The sequence below is a fragment of the Drosophila biarmipes genome, chromosome 3L, assembly GCF_025231255.1.
Source record: "Drosophila biarmipes strain raj3 chromosome 3L, RU_DBia_V1.1, whole genome shotgun sequence".
In the NCBI taxonomy this organism is placed as follows: domain Eukaryota; kingdom Metazoa; phylum Arthropoda; class Insecta; order Diptera; family Drosophilidae; genus Drosophila; species Drosophila biarmipes.
Genome location: NC_066613.1, coordinates 14308664 through 14322955, shown reverse-complemented (window position 1 = coordinate 14322955; position 14292 = coordinate 14308664). Strand labels below are relative to the sequence as shown.

The 14292-nt window shown below is 44.9% G+C and overlaps 4 protein-coding genes across 6 annotated transcripts; 1 reads left to right on the top strand and 3 right to left on the bottom strand.

The window, feature by feature from the left end:
* Window positions 1–235: 235 nt before the first annotated feature.
* Window positions 236–2637, bottom strand: LOC108028804 (protein cycle). 2 transcript variants are annotated; one of them, XM_017100788.3, is made up of 5 exons: window positions 2439–2637; window positions 2112–2186; window positions 1321–1775; window positions 836–1265; window positions 236–715 (listed from the first exon to the last, which is right to left on the bottom strand). In XM_017100788.3, exons 1-5 carry the CDS (start codon window positions 2456–2458, stop codon window positions 454–456), a joined length of 1242 nt encoding a protein of 413 aa, XP_016956277.1. In that variant the 5' UTR covers window positions 2459–2637; the 3' UTR covers window positions 236–453. The 2 variants fall into 2 exon arrangements, with proteins under 2 accessions (XP_016956277.1, XP_050741787.1); XM_050885830.1 differs by lacking the exons at window positions 2112–2186; window positions 2439–2637 and adding an exon at window positions 1847–1969.
* A 169-nt stretch (window positions 2638–2806) lies between these two features.
* Window positions 2807–4489, bottom strand: LOC108028095 (acidic fibroblast growth factor intracellular-binding protein). The gene is made up of 9 exons (XM_017099739.3): window positions 4467–4489; window positions 4331–4409; window positions 3948–4266; window positions 3787–3894; window positions 3598–3730; window positions 3447–3547; window positions 3322–3390; window positions 3077–3262; window positions 2807–3018 (listed from the first exon to the last, which is right to left on the bottom strand). Exons 1-9 carry the CDS (start codon window positions 4467–4469, stop codon window positions 2940–2942), a joined length of 1077 nt encoding a protein of 358 aa, XP_016955228.1. The 5' UTR covers window positions 4470–4489; the 3' UTR covers window positions 2807–2939.
* Window positions 4490–4906: 417 nt separating this feature from the next.
* Window positions 4907–9941, top strand: LOC108028468 (deformed epidermal autoregulatory factor 1). Of its 2 annotated transcripts, none has more exons than XM_017100329.3 (4): window positions 4907–5411; window positions 5949–6732; window positions 7454–8085; window positions 8425–9941. In XM_017100329.3, the coding sequence occupies exons 1-4, from the start codon at window positions 5280–5282 to the stop codon at window positions 8593–8595; spliced, it is 1719 nt and encodes a 572-aa protein (XP_016955818.1). In that variant the 5' UTR covers window positions 4907–5279; the 3' UTR covers window positions 8596–9941. The 2 variants fall into 2 exon arrangements, with proteins under 2 accessions (XP_016955818.1, XP_016955817.1); XM_017100328.3 differs by having other exon boundaries at window positions 4908–5411; window positions 5949–6741.
* A 632-nt stretch (window positions 9942–10573) lies between these two features.
* Window positions 10574–14249, bottom strand: LOC108028469 (serine/threonine-protein kinase tricornered). The gene is made up of 5 exons (XM_017100330.3): window positions 13528–14249; window positions 12563–12772; window positions 12391–12497; window positions 11848–12332; window positions 10574–11791 (listed from the first exon to the last, which is right to left on the bottom strand). Exons 1-5 carry the CDS (start codon window positions 14008–14010, stop codon window positions 11697–11699), a joined length of 1380 nt encoding a protein of 459 aa, XP_016955819.1. The 5' UTR covers window positions 14011–14249; the 3' UTR covers window positions 10574–11696.
* Between the last annotated feature and the right edge of the window lie 43 nt (window positions 14250–14292).

The window sequence follows — 14292 nt, the reverse complement described above, 5'->3', positions numbered from 1 at the left end:
CACATGTCGCTTTATACGCCATGCCCACAAGTAGTTATGTACCCGAAGAAATTCGAGCAGCGATCACGTCCAAAACGTGCTTGGCTAAGAACTATTCGGTGTTTATAATTTACGGCGACCTCTCTTCTCGACCACTTCCATTGCCAGAGAGCAGGGTAGAGTACTTGATTAGCTCACAATTGAATTGTTCCCACGATCGCACATTAGGAGCTCGAATCATTCTTATCCGAGCAAATCTTTTTCAAAAGTTGTCCATTGGTTTAATTGATGTGGTACAAAAATGACGAGCTTATCATTAACTAGAGCCTGTACATCGAAGTATGGAATTTCAACCGCCGGCGCGAGCAACTCGATGCGGAAGATGGTCTTTGGAGTGTATACAAATTTCGGAATGTAATTGTAGGCGTTTACAATAAATAAAATAATCGTTCCCCTGAGGAACGTTTGTATGCCTTATAAGAAGACCGAGTTCTTGGCAATTATGTAGTCGATCTCGCTCGTCCAGGGATTCTTGAAGGCCCGCCACTCGCTCTGCAGCTGGATGTAGCTGTTGTCCTTGCACCGGAAGCGGTAGACCTGCGTGGTCACCTTCTCGGGCACCTGCATCACCATCTTGTGGGACTCCATCAGGGCGGCGATGTCTTCGTTGTGGAAGTACTCGTAGAAACTGGTGCCCAGGATCTCCTGGGGCAGGAAACCGATGACGAGGGTGGCGCTGTGGGAAATAAAGAGCAATACTAAAGCATGGGACGAATATTTGATGTACAGACACTACATATCTCCCTAATTCATTTTAAAAAAATTTATTTTTTTTCAATCCCCGAATAAAACCTACCGCTGGTCGATGAACAGGAACTTTCCCTCGCCGGAATGTCGCGAGATGAAGAGCACGTGCCGAATATTCGGGTGATTGTCCAGCGAGGCGGGTACCGTGGAGTTCCTTACGTTCGGAGGGATACGACCTATGGCTACCAAGCAGGAAAGATTCGTGGTCTGCTCGTCGCTGTCGCCGTCCTGATCTTCGTCCTTGATGGGAGTCCAAGACTTTAAGTATCCCGTGCACTGAATCACCCGGTACTTGTGGCCCGTACTCAGCCTGGACTTGCGCTTCGTGGAGCTGCGGGAGCTGGAGGAAGTGTCGGACTCCTCCTTGATCTGTTCGTTGTTGGCGGCGCGTAGCTTCATGCGGCAGAAGAAGGATCGCCGGGCACCAGGACACAGGCGGCACAAGCTCTGTGGCACGTCGGTCTTCACGGGTAACATGGCTATGGTAGAAGATATTTAGATACGTATAAAACATCCATATTGCTGATTACTCACTCTTCGCATCGATGAGCCTTTCCCTGGGACACTGCTCCAGCGACGACAGCTGCTCCTTGACCTTGCCAATATCCTTGGGGTGCAGGACGTCGAACCAGCTCTGGCCCAGCAGATCCGCCTGGGTGCTGTTCAGCACACTGGACACCGAGTCGGAGACGTAAAGGATGCGTCCCCGGTCACAACCAACGACGAACAGGAATCCCTCTGAGGCCTGCAGGATGATCATCTTGAGCTCCTGGTCGGAGAGGAAGCTGGGCCGGTAATCGGATCCGTTGAAGGGATGCAGGCTGCCACTGCCACGTATTCCCCGTAGATGCTGAACCGCCATCCGGAGCACTGTAAGCTTGTCCAGCTTCCGCTGCATGGCGAAGCACATGGGGATCATGGAGGACAGTTCGTTTATGTAGGTGTTCATCTTGTCCCTCCGCCGTTTCTCGATCTCGCTGTGATTCTGCCTAAAAATAAAGGGGAAATAAATAATATTATTATATATAATATTATTATTAATTAATCTATTAAACTTGACTTTATTTAATGAGATTAGGTACTCCGAATTTCATATCTATTTAAATTAGTCGTGTTAAATAAGAGTATTGTGTACAGTTTTTGAATTAAAATATATAATTTTTTCGCTTTTAAGCTTTAAAAAGTATTAAAAATTTGAAACATAGCATACTATTATTTCATACTCGTTATAAACTAAGGTTATTAATGAAAATTTCTTAGGGATATTAACTTTTAAATTCCAATAAACACATGAAATATACTTTGGTGAGAATATTTTTCCTTACTTGCGGTTTTCATCTGAGGTTCTCGCGGACTTTTCCTCGTCGAAAGTTTCATCCTCGATCTCCTCCAGATTTTCGCTAAAATAAGCCGAGAACAAAAAATGTATTAAAAACAACCCCGTTATTCTCTGGGTTTTGTGGGTGGGATTCCCATGTAACGGGCGTCAACTGTTGCTTCCTCTTCCCTTCACACACACACACACCCACCTGGCGACTTGTGTGTGTGTGCGTGTTTTCGCGAATGTGTTTCTGTGTGAGTGCTTAACGCACACTCGCACCTCATTTTATGTAATGTGTGTAATTTGCAATGCACTTTTCAGCGGATCTCACCAAAACTCTGGCACATCCATCGCCAATCAATAATGGTTCTACGAGGCGGAATTAAGTTCTCTTCGATGAAGAACTTTCGGTTTGTTTACTAACATTAACGCCGCTGACGCCCCAATAATAACGGAAGTGGAGTCTGTGCCGACAATTTGTTGCAAGCTTTTCCTGCATTTTCCACCTTCGGAAGCTCCAGTGTGACCGCTCTTGAGAAATATACTTTGCGTACCTAAATATACCACCGTTTTCCTTAAATATACCATATATTATTCTGTCGAATAGTTGGCGCCAATTTTCAACGGTATGTGTATTTAAATATGGAAATTTTACAAAAGGTATTTTTGGATATATTTTGTTATATTTCATTAATTCAATATTATTTCTTATGATCTCTTTTATATTTGGGTATTGCACAATGGCATGTCATATAAAAATCAACACAAATCGAAACAAACACAACTAAACTACTAAGTACTATTTAAAGTCGTTCCTAAGCTCAATCACAGCTTAAATGTGATACATTTTATCCAAGCATATCGTTATGACCTGCATGTAGCGATCCCAGAGACATCGGGTCTCCTGGTCTCTGCAAGAGATATCAAATAGTTTATAAGCAACACCAAATTATCTCGGCAAGAACTCACCTAGAAATCTCCAGATCCAAGACGCTTTGCGTTATGGAAGCCAAGAACTTATTCACTTGCTCGCGATTCCAGCCATTCTGCCGCCAAGGATCAATCAGTTTCTCACAGAGATCGACGAATAGATCGCGCAGCTCTCGATTCCTGTGCAAGTTGCAGGCGATTGTGATCAAAGCTCGCCAGTAGGATCTGCAAAATAAACCGAATACCATTATTAAATGTAAGGATTCTTGGAAATAGGTACTTACCTAAAATTGCCATCTAGTTCGTGAAAGGCGCGCTCCAGAAGAACGGGTTTGAGGCGCATGCAGACGAGGCTAAATATGGATACTATTATTTTTAAGACTTCTTTGGCAGTACCAATGTTTCTTACTGTTTAATTTCCTTTTCTTTATCCAGTAAACAACGCAATTCCCTCAAATCCAGCAGGAACTCCTTGTCCATTTCGGTGTCGTAGTATTCCGGGCCAGTGTGCTGCAATTAATCAATTAGTTCCGCAAGAAATTGACAGGACTAAGTCATGCCTGGTAAGTGTAGGTCCAGTAGATCATAATGGCATGGGAGCAGGTCAACAAATCGCTGAAACTCAGGTATTGCAGCTTCTTTTTTGTGGTTTCAAAACGCAGGCAGGCCAGAAAAACAATGCAGGCGTACTTTCTACAACATTCAGAAGGTTAGTTATATGGTTAATAAAACCATTATATGTTTTCTACTTGGCGAGATCAGTGGATATGAAGAAATGCTGCTTTATATTGTTTGTCAGCGTGCCCGGCATCTCCTCCACTGACTTGAATATGCGCTTCACGTTGTCAAACTGTCGGCTGATAAGGAATATTAAATAATGCTGATCTTTTATATAGCTTATGCTACCCACCGAACCGACTTCAGCTTGACACACGTCTTCTCGGCCACCTCGTCCAGATCCTTGCGGTAACGGGATGACAGCTTCTTTCCGAGTATTTCGCGGGCCACCACATCATCGATAGAGTAATACTTTTCGGTGATTAGGTCACGCATATGTGGCTCCAGCTGGAAACAGGACTGCTCCATCAGCTTTGTGGGTGCATTCAGATAGAGCTCAATCAGGGAATAGGTGCGGTAGTGGTCCAGGACATCGGAGGCAATCAGGTCGCTGGGAGCCCCCATTGAGTGCCCGAAGCCCTTCTGTTTCAGGTAGGACACGGCCTCGCTGGCTGGAAAAGCAAATTAGAGGAGTCATGAAGGCAATCAGGTGGCAAGCTCGAGGAGTGGACATACATGAGAATCCTTCGATCCATAGCTGATATATTTCGGGATCCACTAGGGTATAGTTACTGATAAAGACATCCACATCGGCCTGAAAATATTGTGTTTTTTAAAGGGGTCTGTAGCACCAGATTGTTACCACTTTTACCATCTTATTTTTAGTAAGACCGTTTACTGTTCACTGGTCCAATAAAGTATCGATGCTAGAGATGAGTCATTGACAGAGGATAAATTCTAATTCTAGTTTTCCCAATTTAAATTAATAATGAATTAAAAATAAAACCTAATGTACTTCAATATTAAGAAAAAACTTTAACGAAAGAATGTTTAACATAAATGTATTATTTAATATTGCCAATGCAGTACTCTAGTTTAATTAGGATTTCTTAAGAAAATGTAATTCATAGCTAATTCTAACCGCATGAAAAGTGTTCTGTTTCCTGTTTTATTTCAGAAATTTAACCAAATAAGAACTCAACAAGTTATCAGTTAAACTTTCGAATTGAGAAATTTAGAGATGGGAGGCTGTCGAGCACGAAGTGGGCCTATCGATAGGCGCCGATAGCAGGCGATAGTGCAACGCGCATGACAACTCTAGTTATCATGAGGAAGAAGAGGAGGATATCAACTTTTGGAGACGAATTTTAGTAAAGTTTAGGCTTAAAAAATGTAATTTGCAATGAACCACGAGCTGTGAATAGGGCAATGCAACGAGAACGCGACCAACGCGCAATTCGCATGTGACTGGTGAGCGCGGGAAAAAACGCGCATCGCGGGCGGCAGCAGTGGCAACAGCAGCTACAGCAGCAACAACAACACAACAGACCGTCCCGTCCGTCGTCAGACGTCGAATAAGATATATCGTATCCAATTGCAAGTTGCAATTCGATGAACAATTCAAGCGCACCTCAATTGGCCCGAAGAATAAGTGAAAGTGAACCGGGATTGGCATAACAATAATATGGAACAGGTCGACTCCTCCACCGAGCTGCACCTGAACAGGAAAGATCTGGCCGCGCTGGCCGATGATGTTGTGAAAGAAGAGGTGATATTAGAAAGCCCGGGCCATCACCATCATCATCATCACCATCAGGTAGGGTAAACCAAAAACCAAATACCAAGTGGTAATGTGCAACAAACGAGGCGCCTTTTCCGTTCCCCATTTCCCGTGTTTGGCGGGGTGGTTTTGGTTCCAGACCGTTTGTGGTTCAGGTTCTACATCTGAACCTGAATCCGAATCCGAAATAGAATCTGGCTCGCAAACCGCTCCGCTTCGCTCTGCGCAGTTGTGGAAAGTGGGTGGTGGGTGGCTGGGCGGTTGGGTGGCCTGGGGGTGGCGCAACTTGCGCCCTACGAACGCTCCATGCGACCCACTGGGCCACACAGCCACACCGCGCTCGTCCCGCCGCCCCCCACAACCACCTCCACCCACCGCATTTGTGGCGCACAAATGTTGTGTATACCGATTTTCATTTTTCCCATGCTGTGTTGTTTACTTACATTCGAATTTTCTTCCCCGATTCCTGTGCAAATCTCTTCGAAATAAATCGCAAACCTTACCAATTGGCCGCTGGACATTCACCCACATACATGTGACGAACGTGGGAATATGTGCGCTATGGTAATGCAGTTGGACACCAAGGTTCGCATGGTCACATCCTCCTCCAACGACAACAGCGGCAGCGGCGGCGCCAGCGGCGGTACGAGCGGAGCGGGCGGCGGCGGTGTGGTTTCGGTACCAGTATCCCTGCCCATCGGTTCAATGATAACCGGCACCACCTTCAATGTGATCACGCCCGACCAGCTGCCCCACTTCAAGCCGATGCTGTGCGTCGACAACAATGGCTACCTGTCCGGCGGCACGGTCAGCATGGGCAACGACCTCAAGACGATCGTCATCCAGCAGCAGCAGACGCAACCCGGCGGCGGCGGCGGTGGTGGCGCCAATAGTGCGGGCACCAACACGACCGCCACCAATACGATTGGACTGAATCACGATGGCTCCGGGAGCAATAATAGCCACGATAGCCTGGCCACCTTGGAGCACGCCACCGGCGGAGCGAGCGGCGTTGGCGGCGGCGGCGCCGGTGGTGGAACGGGCGGTGGCTCCTCGGGCTGGTCGGAGAACCCGTCCACCCAGCACATGGAGGTCTTCCAGATCCGCTGCAAAACCACCTGCGCCGAACTGTACCGCAGCAAACTCGGGTCCGGCGGCCGCGGACGCTGCGTGAAGTACAAGGACAAGTGGCACACGCCCAGTGAATTCGAGCACGTGTGCGGCCGGGGCTCCAGCAAGGATTGGAAGCGCTCCATCAAGTATGGCGGCAAGTCGCTGCAGTCGCTCATCGACGAGGGTACGCTTACGCCGCACGCGACCAACTGCAGTTGTACGGTCTGCTGCGACGACGAAGCAGGTGAGTCAGGTGAGATGAACAACAATTACTACACACTACGGCAAGGCGGACCGGGTTCTGGTCAACTGAATCTGGTCACCCGGTCCGCCATGCCATCACAAGTTCAGGGGGCTCGTGCACAACCGGAGAGCTAGTGACAAGGATTTCATTATTTTACCAGTTTTTTTGCGACAAGGATTCTCTATTTACAAAAGGTGAATTTTAGGGACAATCCACTGTGTTGAAAAATAAGTTCAAGCATTAAGTAACATTTTATTAATATCGGTAACAAACTGGATATGAAAAGGAAAGGTTCAAGCGTTAAAAATACGTTTGTTAATAATGTTCTTGTATGTTCTTTAAGCAACAGATCCGTTAGCATTGCAATCAAAAACTATTCAGTTTACATCTCGTCAGTTAATTAAAAGCAATTCAAAATTGATTGCTCTTGATGACAAGTAATAATTTTATTTTAAAACCAATTTTAACAGGCGCCTTGCGTCAAATGCCATTTTGACTTATTCGTATTAGCTCATTACTTGGATTTCATGAAGTTTAATCAACTTAACTCTTCCAATGTACAATTTTTTAAGAAAAAGAGATCCTCTTAATCGCTAATTGCCTTTTGGAATCAGGATTTAGTCAGTATTCCTTGCTTCCTCCTGTTTTACCGAGTCCAATGTGCACCTCTAAGCCAATGACAGACATTTGTTTAACCCCCTTACACGCTCATCTTGTTTAGCTTCCGGCCCTGTCCGTCTCTTCACGCCCTACAAGCGGCGGAAGCGGAATCAAACTGATCTCGACATGGATTCTGGACCCAAGCGCAAGCGGAATGCCCATCATAGTAACAACAACAACAATAATACCAATAATAACAACACGAGCGGGAGCGGAGCCAACAATTGTGTGGATGTGACGGCCGCCGCCGTGGCTGCAGCAACGGCCAGCGTGGTGGATGAGAACAACATGTTCCTGGCGGAGGAGAACATCACGTCCAAGGACGAGCCGTGGGCAGCACTTAACGACAGCCTGGACACCTCCACCGAGCTGGTCGACCAGTCACAGATGGGAAACACCTACGAGCGGGAAACGTTTGTGGTGAACATCAACGATGGATCCTCCATCGCCGTTCTGGACACCAGTCAATCGATGAAGAACATCGAACACGTCTACTGCACCATGGTCAAGGCGACCAATGACTTCAAGCGCCTGCTAAACGACATGAAGCAATCCTACGAGCGCCGCCTCGAGGTGCTGCAAAAGGAGCGCGATGCTGCGGTCAGTGCGATGCGAGTTCAGGTGCATGCAGACATCGACGACCCGAATATATCTGGTTCCCTGCACGGCAACGAAATCATTTCGGCCAAGAAGGTACCTTTTAATTAACTGCTGATCCTCTTTAAATCCATTTAGATTAGGAAAAACTAGTGATATGGGGCCCACGAAAATTTTTTCAACCTAAGTTCGATTTATTTGTGTTACTTAAACAACTATTTTTTTTTGACCAAAATGATTTATCCTACCCGAATTTTCCTTCTGATCTGTTTTTAAGCCAAGCATTTGTAAGAGTATTTCTTATTTAAACTACAAGTTTTACTCAACTTCTTTCAATAATCCTTTATGAAACTTTTTTGTTTTACATTTTTTTAATGATTAATTTTAGCTTTTTAATCACCAACTTATTATTCGTCATTTTACCTTTTTTAATAGTGCGCCAACTGCAACCGCGAAGCATTGGCCGAGTGCTCACTGTGCCGGAAGACGCCATACTGCTCTGAGTTCTGCCAGCGGAAGGATTGGAATGCTCACCAGGTGGAGTGCACAAGGAACCCACAAACGACAACGCAACAGGTCATGCTGTTGATCGACGATCAGTCCTAAGCAACGTAAAGAATTGTACATACAAATTTTACTACTAATTAATACGATTATAGGAAGTTCCCCCTGAAGTCCGTACCGAACGGACTCCCATCCCCAATCCTAATCCCCAGCCCAGTTCCTGAGTCCCCATCCCCATTAGCAAGCCTGCATCCTCTTAGACTTATGTCCTACATTAATGTAATTCTTAACGTACATATAACTATATAAATATATATACATTTTACTATTGAACGTAGGGCAAGCCAGCAAAAAAAAAACAAAAACAAGCGAAATGAAAATAAAATTATTTAAAAAAAGAGAAAAATGTAGCAAGCGAAAATCAAAGCAAGTGCAAAGGCGTAGAGAATTAATTAAGCTACGATTTGAGAGTAAAGAAAACTAAACCGATTACTTGTAATTCAATTTAAATTAAATTAAATTAATAATAGTTGCAAAGCGCATAGCATAACTAACAAGTCACCCAGCTCCCCGCACCCCATACAAAGAGAACACACAATCGCCCACAGTGAAAAAAGAAAACAACTAGAGGAAACCTAAGCGAAGATATAACAAATTCTGAAACTACCATACATATTCGTCTATGTATACACTTTTCATTAGACTCTAAGCGCATAGTTAAACTTTTAACATTTTACCATTATAATTTATGGATACTACTGCCCGTTACAAGCATCCAATAAAGATTTCAAACAAGCAAAACATCCACAGTACGAAGCAAACGCAATCCGAATTCCAATCACATATGTATGCCCGCACAGTAATCGAACCGAAATGTAAACATATAGCTGAAAATCGCAAATCGAAAATCAACAGTCTTACAGTTTGTTAGCTGTGTGTAAATGTGTCTCGTAGGTTTTTCCCCTTCTCAGCCCTTTGTAAAGTTTTCGCCTACGCCCCCCAGCTGATGTAACAATTCTTATAGTCTGTAGTCTCCATATGCTAACACATTTATATATGTAGTATATATATAATAATATCTTTAAACAACTAGCTATATATTCCGATTCACGCACACACCCGTCAAGTACACAGAGAGAAACCACAACACACTCACGACACACATGCGACAGTTCGCAGATGCAAAGCAATTACTTTCGATTTTCAGGCTCCCGCCTGAGCAACCAATTTGAAATCTTTATTTTCATGTCTGTAATGGTTTCGGATGTTGCATTCAATTAAAACCAAACAACGCTGTTCAGATACACTGCAAAAATAACCACTCACACAGCGAACACCACACAAATCAAAAGCGAGCGCAAGTGCAGATGCAGATAGAGAGATAGCGAGAGAAGTGCAGACGAAAAGATCAACAAAATATATACATACATTTAAATGTACAAAGCCTACCTTTTTGTCGTGTTACTTTCTGGTTTCCTCAGGCTCGCCTAGTTATTCATTCATTTTGGGCGCCAATTTCCATACTTTACAATCCAGGCCAACGGTCCGAGGATATACCATAAGCACATAAAACAACTTTTGGGTGAAATTAACCAATATAATAGTTTAAATGTCGCAATCCATCGAATTACGAAATAGCTTAGCAGCTAACCATTTTATGGTGGCTTTACTAATGAAATAGTAACGAAAACAGCAAAAATATACATTTTACTATAGAGTAACTATCCGTATTGGTCAATTTAACCCATAAAATTATTTTGTGTGTGAAAGAAAAGATTATTATTGTTACACTGTTGGCAAAATCCCCCTAAACATAATATTGTTCCCCTCAAACTTTAGAAGGATTAGATTTGATAAATTGTTTGAAAATCAGGATAATAGGAACCCTAAATCCTATATTAGATTTCTCTAGAGAGGGGTTCCATTCGCTTGATCTTCTGGTACTAAGGGTAACATTTGAGTGGTCATTATGAATTGTCTGCTTAGGACCTTTGGTCATGACAGGGAGAGGACAACCGCTGTAAGTACTGAGGTGTTTTTACCATGGTCGAAATAAAAGAAGCACCGCTCTCGCATGTAATTGTTAGTTATTATGCACATGTTTCATTTATTATTGCATTTCATGTTGCTGTGTAGCATTATTATCGAATTATCAGTATGCTTACTATTATTGTATTCTATTACCAAAAATAATTTCTTAAAACTTGTTTATTCGTTTAATTTATTTATAGGTATATTATCAATTATTTTAAGTTCGCATTCTGCAACTGCTCGGGGTAGAGTGTTGGCTATGTAATTAAATTTATACTTGCCAGCGGTAACTCGGTAACTTGTTCAATAACTCACTTTTTGCTCAAACTACAATTACGTGGAACTTAAAACTCCAGCGGGAAGAGCTACAGTAGAATGTTTCTTTAAATGTATATTCGCATCCGTGGGAGTGGGTGGGCGGGGTGTGTGTACATAGAACGAAACCGATATTTAAACATACTATTGTTTATTTTGCTGTCTAGATTCGCTTTTGTTGCTGTTGGCATTAGTAACTAATTTGTGTGATAGATTTTCGATCCGTTTTTGTGTGGTTCTAGGTTTAGGTTTTACTATGTATTAAGACTTTGTTTCATAATAAATCGATACAAAACATATACGTATAATTAACGTGCCTAAAAGTTATAACATTTCTCAATTGGCTAAATAATAAATTTATGGGTATTTTGCTGCTGCCCAATGAAGTAAACAATATATATATATAAGGAATTGCCAAATGGGTCCTCAATGGGGTTCTGGTTTACAAACACAACGTTTAAACGGTTAAGTTAGGGACTAAACAAAGCCAATGGAAGGACAGTGGGGGAGGATTAGTATAGCGTTTAACCTAACCCGAGGCGCGGGTGACGCTTTAAGCAAAACTTTTTTACATACAATACATCGTTTGTTCGCGTTATCATATTCTTCTTTTTGTTTGGAATCACAAATGTTAGCTAGTATTTAAATACACATGTAGGTAAGACATTCAAAAAGGAAAATCGGGGTTTTCGTTTAGCGTGGAGTATGCTCTTGGTGGTGATGGTGTTAGAGAGACGACGGCTGTGGTGGTGATAAAATGGGTGGCAAAGTGCGGCAACTTTCAAGCTGCTTCTGCTTTCGCTCCTGCTCCTGCTACGGATCTGGCTATGATTCCTGCACCAAATCCTCTTCGGGATTCACTCCAAATTTCGCACCTCGAATCGCTTGTACGTGTAGTTGATAAAGACCCAGTCCTTGGCAATCTCACCGCCCTGCGGTATGGGTGCCGATGCTGCAATGGGAAATCATTAACTAACTGCCTTGCCTCTTCCTTACCAGCATGCTTACGTATCTCCAGCGAGACATCGGGAAACTCGTCGAAATTGGACGTATCGTCGATTGAGCGCACCTCAACGGGTATGGCCGCGGGTCGTTCTCGTATGTGCTCCCAGTCCACTCCACGGAAGAACGGCACCGACTTCAGATCCTCGAGTCCGCGCTGGGAACCCAGCCGGCGATCGGCCTCGCAGCAAAAGTTGATGATCGTCTCCTTGGCCTCCTCCGAGATGGGGATCTCCGGGGGAAATATCAGCGTCTCGCGCCAGTTCATCACCTTGCGATAGGTGTCCTGGGGATTGTCCGAGCAGAACGGGGGATAGCCCATCAGCATTTCGTACATGATGACGCCCAGGGACCACCAGTCGCAGGCGGGTCCGTAGCCAGTCTGCAGGAATACTTCGGGTGCAATGTAGTCCGGCGTTCCCACCGTGCTGTAGGCGAGGGCGCGTCGGTTTCTCTTCCACGACTCGGCCCGTCGCTTCGAGTCCATCGGACTGTGGGATTTAGCAAGCCAATTAGCACTCTCATGTTGGTAAAAGCATCTATTCTTACCTGGCACACGTGCCTATGAAATCGGATGGTTTCGCCTGCGACAAGTCCCGATAAAAGTCTGTCCGATGCGACTTCTTCAAGCCAGTGCAGAGTCCGAAGTCGGAGAGCTAAATAGTAATGGAATTGTCCTTATTTTAGTACCCGTATCCAAGGTATCTGAACTACCGCTCACCTTGAGATGCCCTCGCGCATCCAGCAGCAAGTTATCGGGCTTGATGTCCCTGTGTATGAAACCGAGTTTGTGAATCGAGTCGATCGCCAATGCCGTCTCGCTGATATAGAACTGTGTGCCCTCCTCGGATAGCGTGTCCTTCTTCATCAAAAGCGTCATCATATCACCACCAGGCAAGAACTCCATTATCAAGTATAAATTGACTTGATCCTGTGAGGTTAAAAAGTTGGTTAGTCAAAATCGAGTTACAGAATTAAAAATATATATCTGGCTCTTAAATTTTATTTATTTCAAATTGATTTTGCAACTGTTTTTACTTCTGTTGTACGGAACCCACAAAACATGTCTGAATTAAACTATTCAGAAAAACTTTGAATGACAAAGTTCGAGTTATTCACGTTTGACTGTATAGCATAAACAAGGAAATCCCCTCAAAAAGATATTGAGAAGTCAGATATAAGAAGGAATTCCTATGTCTCTGACTAAGAAAACTTTTTACGGATGCGGAGAGATTACTCCTTGAAGACGCTTTCCCTACTTGATGACCCTATGCAACATAACGCTAAAAAGAATTTCCCATAACCGAGTTGTACTGTAATCCCAGTTGGTCCTTTTTTCCCTTGCAATGCATGTTATCTAACAATCTAATGTGTTACCAATAGGCATTCTCTTTAGGCAGGTTCGCCTGTGGCCAGAACTTTCACCGAGAAGAAGTGGGGAAAAGAGAACCCAGAAAAACAACAACAAAGGCGGAGAGGGAGAGAGAGCGAGCGAGCGAGAGAGAGAGACGTGACCATATGATTGGCAAGGCGCTTTTGGCACTTGCACTTGTATTGGTTTATTGATTTTTTGTCCGTGTTTTAACACAATTCTTTTGTTATGCGCGCTGCCCCCCGCCCCCTTTTTCGGCCGCCCACCCGCCACTGCCGTTGTTGTTGTTGTTGCAGCTGACGTTCGTCACTCACCTGGAAACTGTAGTACATCTTGACCACCCACTGGTGATCGGCCTCGACGAGGACATCCCGCTCGGCGCGCACATGGGCCACCTGCTCCTTCTCGAGCATGTCCGCCTTGCGCAGCACCTTCATGGCGTACACATGTCCCGTGTCCTTCTTCTGGACCAGGCGCACCTCACCGAACGCGCCGCGACCGATGACTTTGAGGGCCTCGAAATCCTCGACGCCCAGGCGCAATCGCTTCAGCCGGAGGTACTCCGTCTCCTTCTGGGCATGCTGCTGCCGCTTCTCCTGGCGCTGCGCCTCCGACAGGCTCTCGTCCTTCAGCTGCGCCTCCAGCTTGGCCAGGCGCTGCTTTCGCTCGCCATACTGCGTCACCAGGTTGCTGTAGTAGTTCTCCAACGTCACCTTGGCCTTGGTGGCCTTGTCCAGTGTGTGGTCGCTGAATCTGATCGAGGCACCGTCCGCGTCCTGCGTTCTGCTGCTCATCATCTAAGCTGGGGTTCTCTGTCCTGGTCGCCTCGGTTGCCTGGTGTGTGTGTGGGTGTTTTGTGTGCCCCCCGACCGATGTGCTGCTGTGTCGGTGCCTGCGGTGTGTGTGCGTGTGTGTGGTGAGGAGTTATGCACTTGCCAAAGCACACACACTGCTTTTTTCGCCCGTTTCTTGCCTTTTTCCTCGATAATTTGTTGAAATTCCTCCCTCTGCTGCTTCTTCTTCGAGTGCCATTCGCATTGTGCACCCCCAACAAAGCAAAGTAGGCTGCGCTTCAGGGG

Coding starts and splice junctions, on each gene's coding strand:
- LOC108028804 (XM_017100788.3), bottom strand. CDS start 2,458: ATGGATGTGCCAGAGTTTTG. Junction 1,776..2,111: donor ACCTCAGATGAAAACCGCAA/GTAAGGAAAAAT, acceptor CTTTATTTTTAG/GCAGAATCACAGCGAGATCG. Junction 1,266..1,320: donor AAGGCTCATCGATGCGAAGA/GTGAGTAATCAG, acceptor CTTCTACCATAG/CCATGTTACCCGTGAAGACC.
- LOC108028095 (XM_017099739.3), bottom strand. Junction 3,391..3,446: donor AAAGAAAAGGAAATTAAACA/GTAAGAAACATT, acceptor ATCCATATTTAG/CCTCGTCTGCATGCGCCTCA. Junction 3,263..3,321: donor GAACTAGATGGCAATTTTAG/GTAAGTACCTAT, acceptor TTTATTTTGCAG/ATCCTACTGGCGAGCTTTGA.
- LOC108028468 (XM_017100328.3), top strand. CDS start 5,280: ATGGAACAGGTCGACTCCTCCACCGAGCTGCACCTGAACAGGAAAGAT. Junction 5,412..5,948: donor ATCATCATCATCACCATCAG/GTAGGGTAAACC, acceptor ATGGTAATGCAG/TTGGACACCAAGGTTCGCAT. Junction 6,742..7,453: donor CGACGAAGCAGGTGAGTCAG/GTGAGATGAACA, acceptor CATCTTGTTTAG/CTTCCGGCCCTGTCCGTCTC.
- LOC108028469 (XM_017100330.3), bottom strand. CDS start 14,010: ATGATGAGCAGCAGAACGCAGGACGCGGACGGTGCCTCGATCAGATTC. Junction 12,773..13,527: donor AGATGTACTACAGTTTCCAG/GTGAGTGACGAA, acceptor TTAACCTCACAG/GATCAAGTCAATTTATACTT. Junction 12,498..12,562: donor ATGCGCGAGGGCATCTCAAG/GTGAGCGGTAGT, acceptor ATTACTATTTAG/CTCTCCGACTTCGGACTCTG.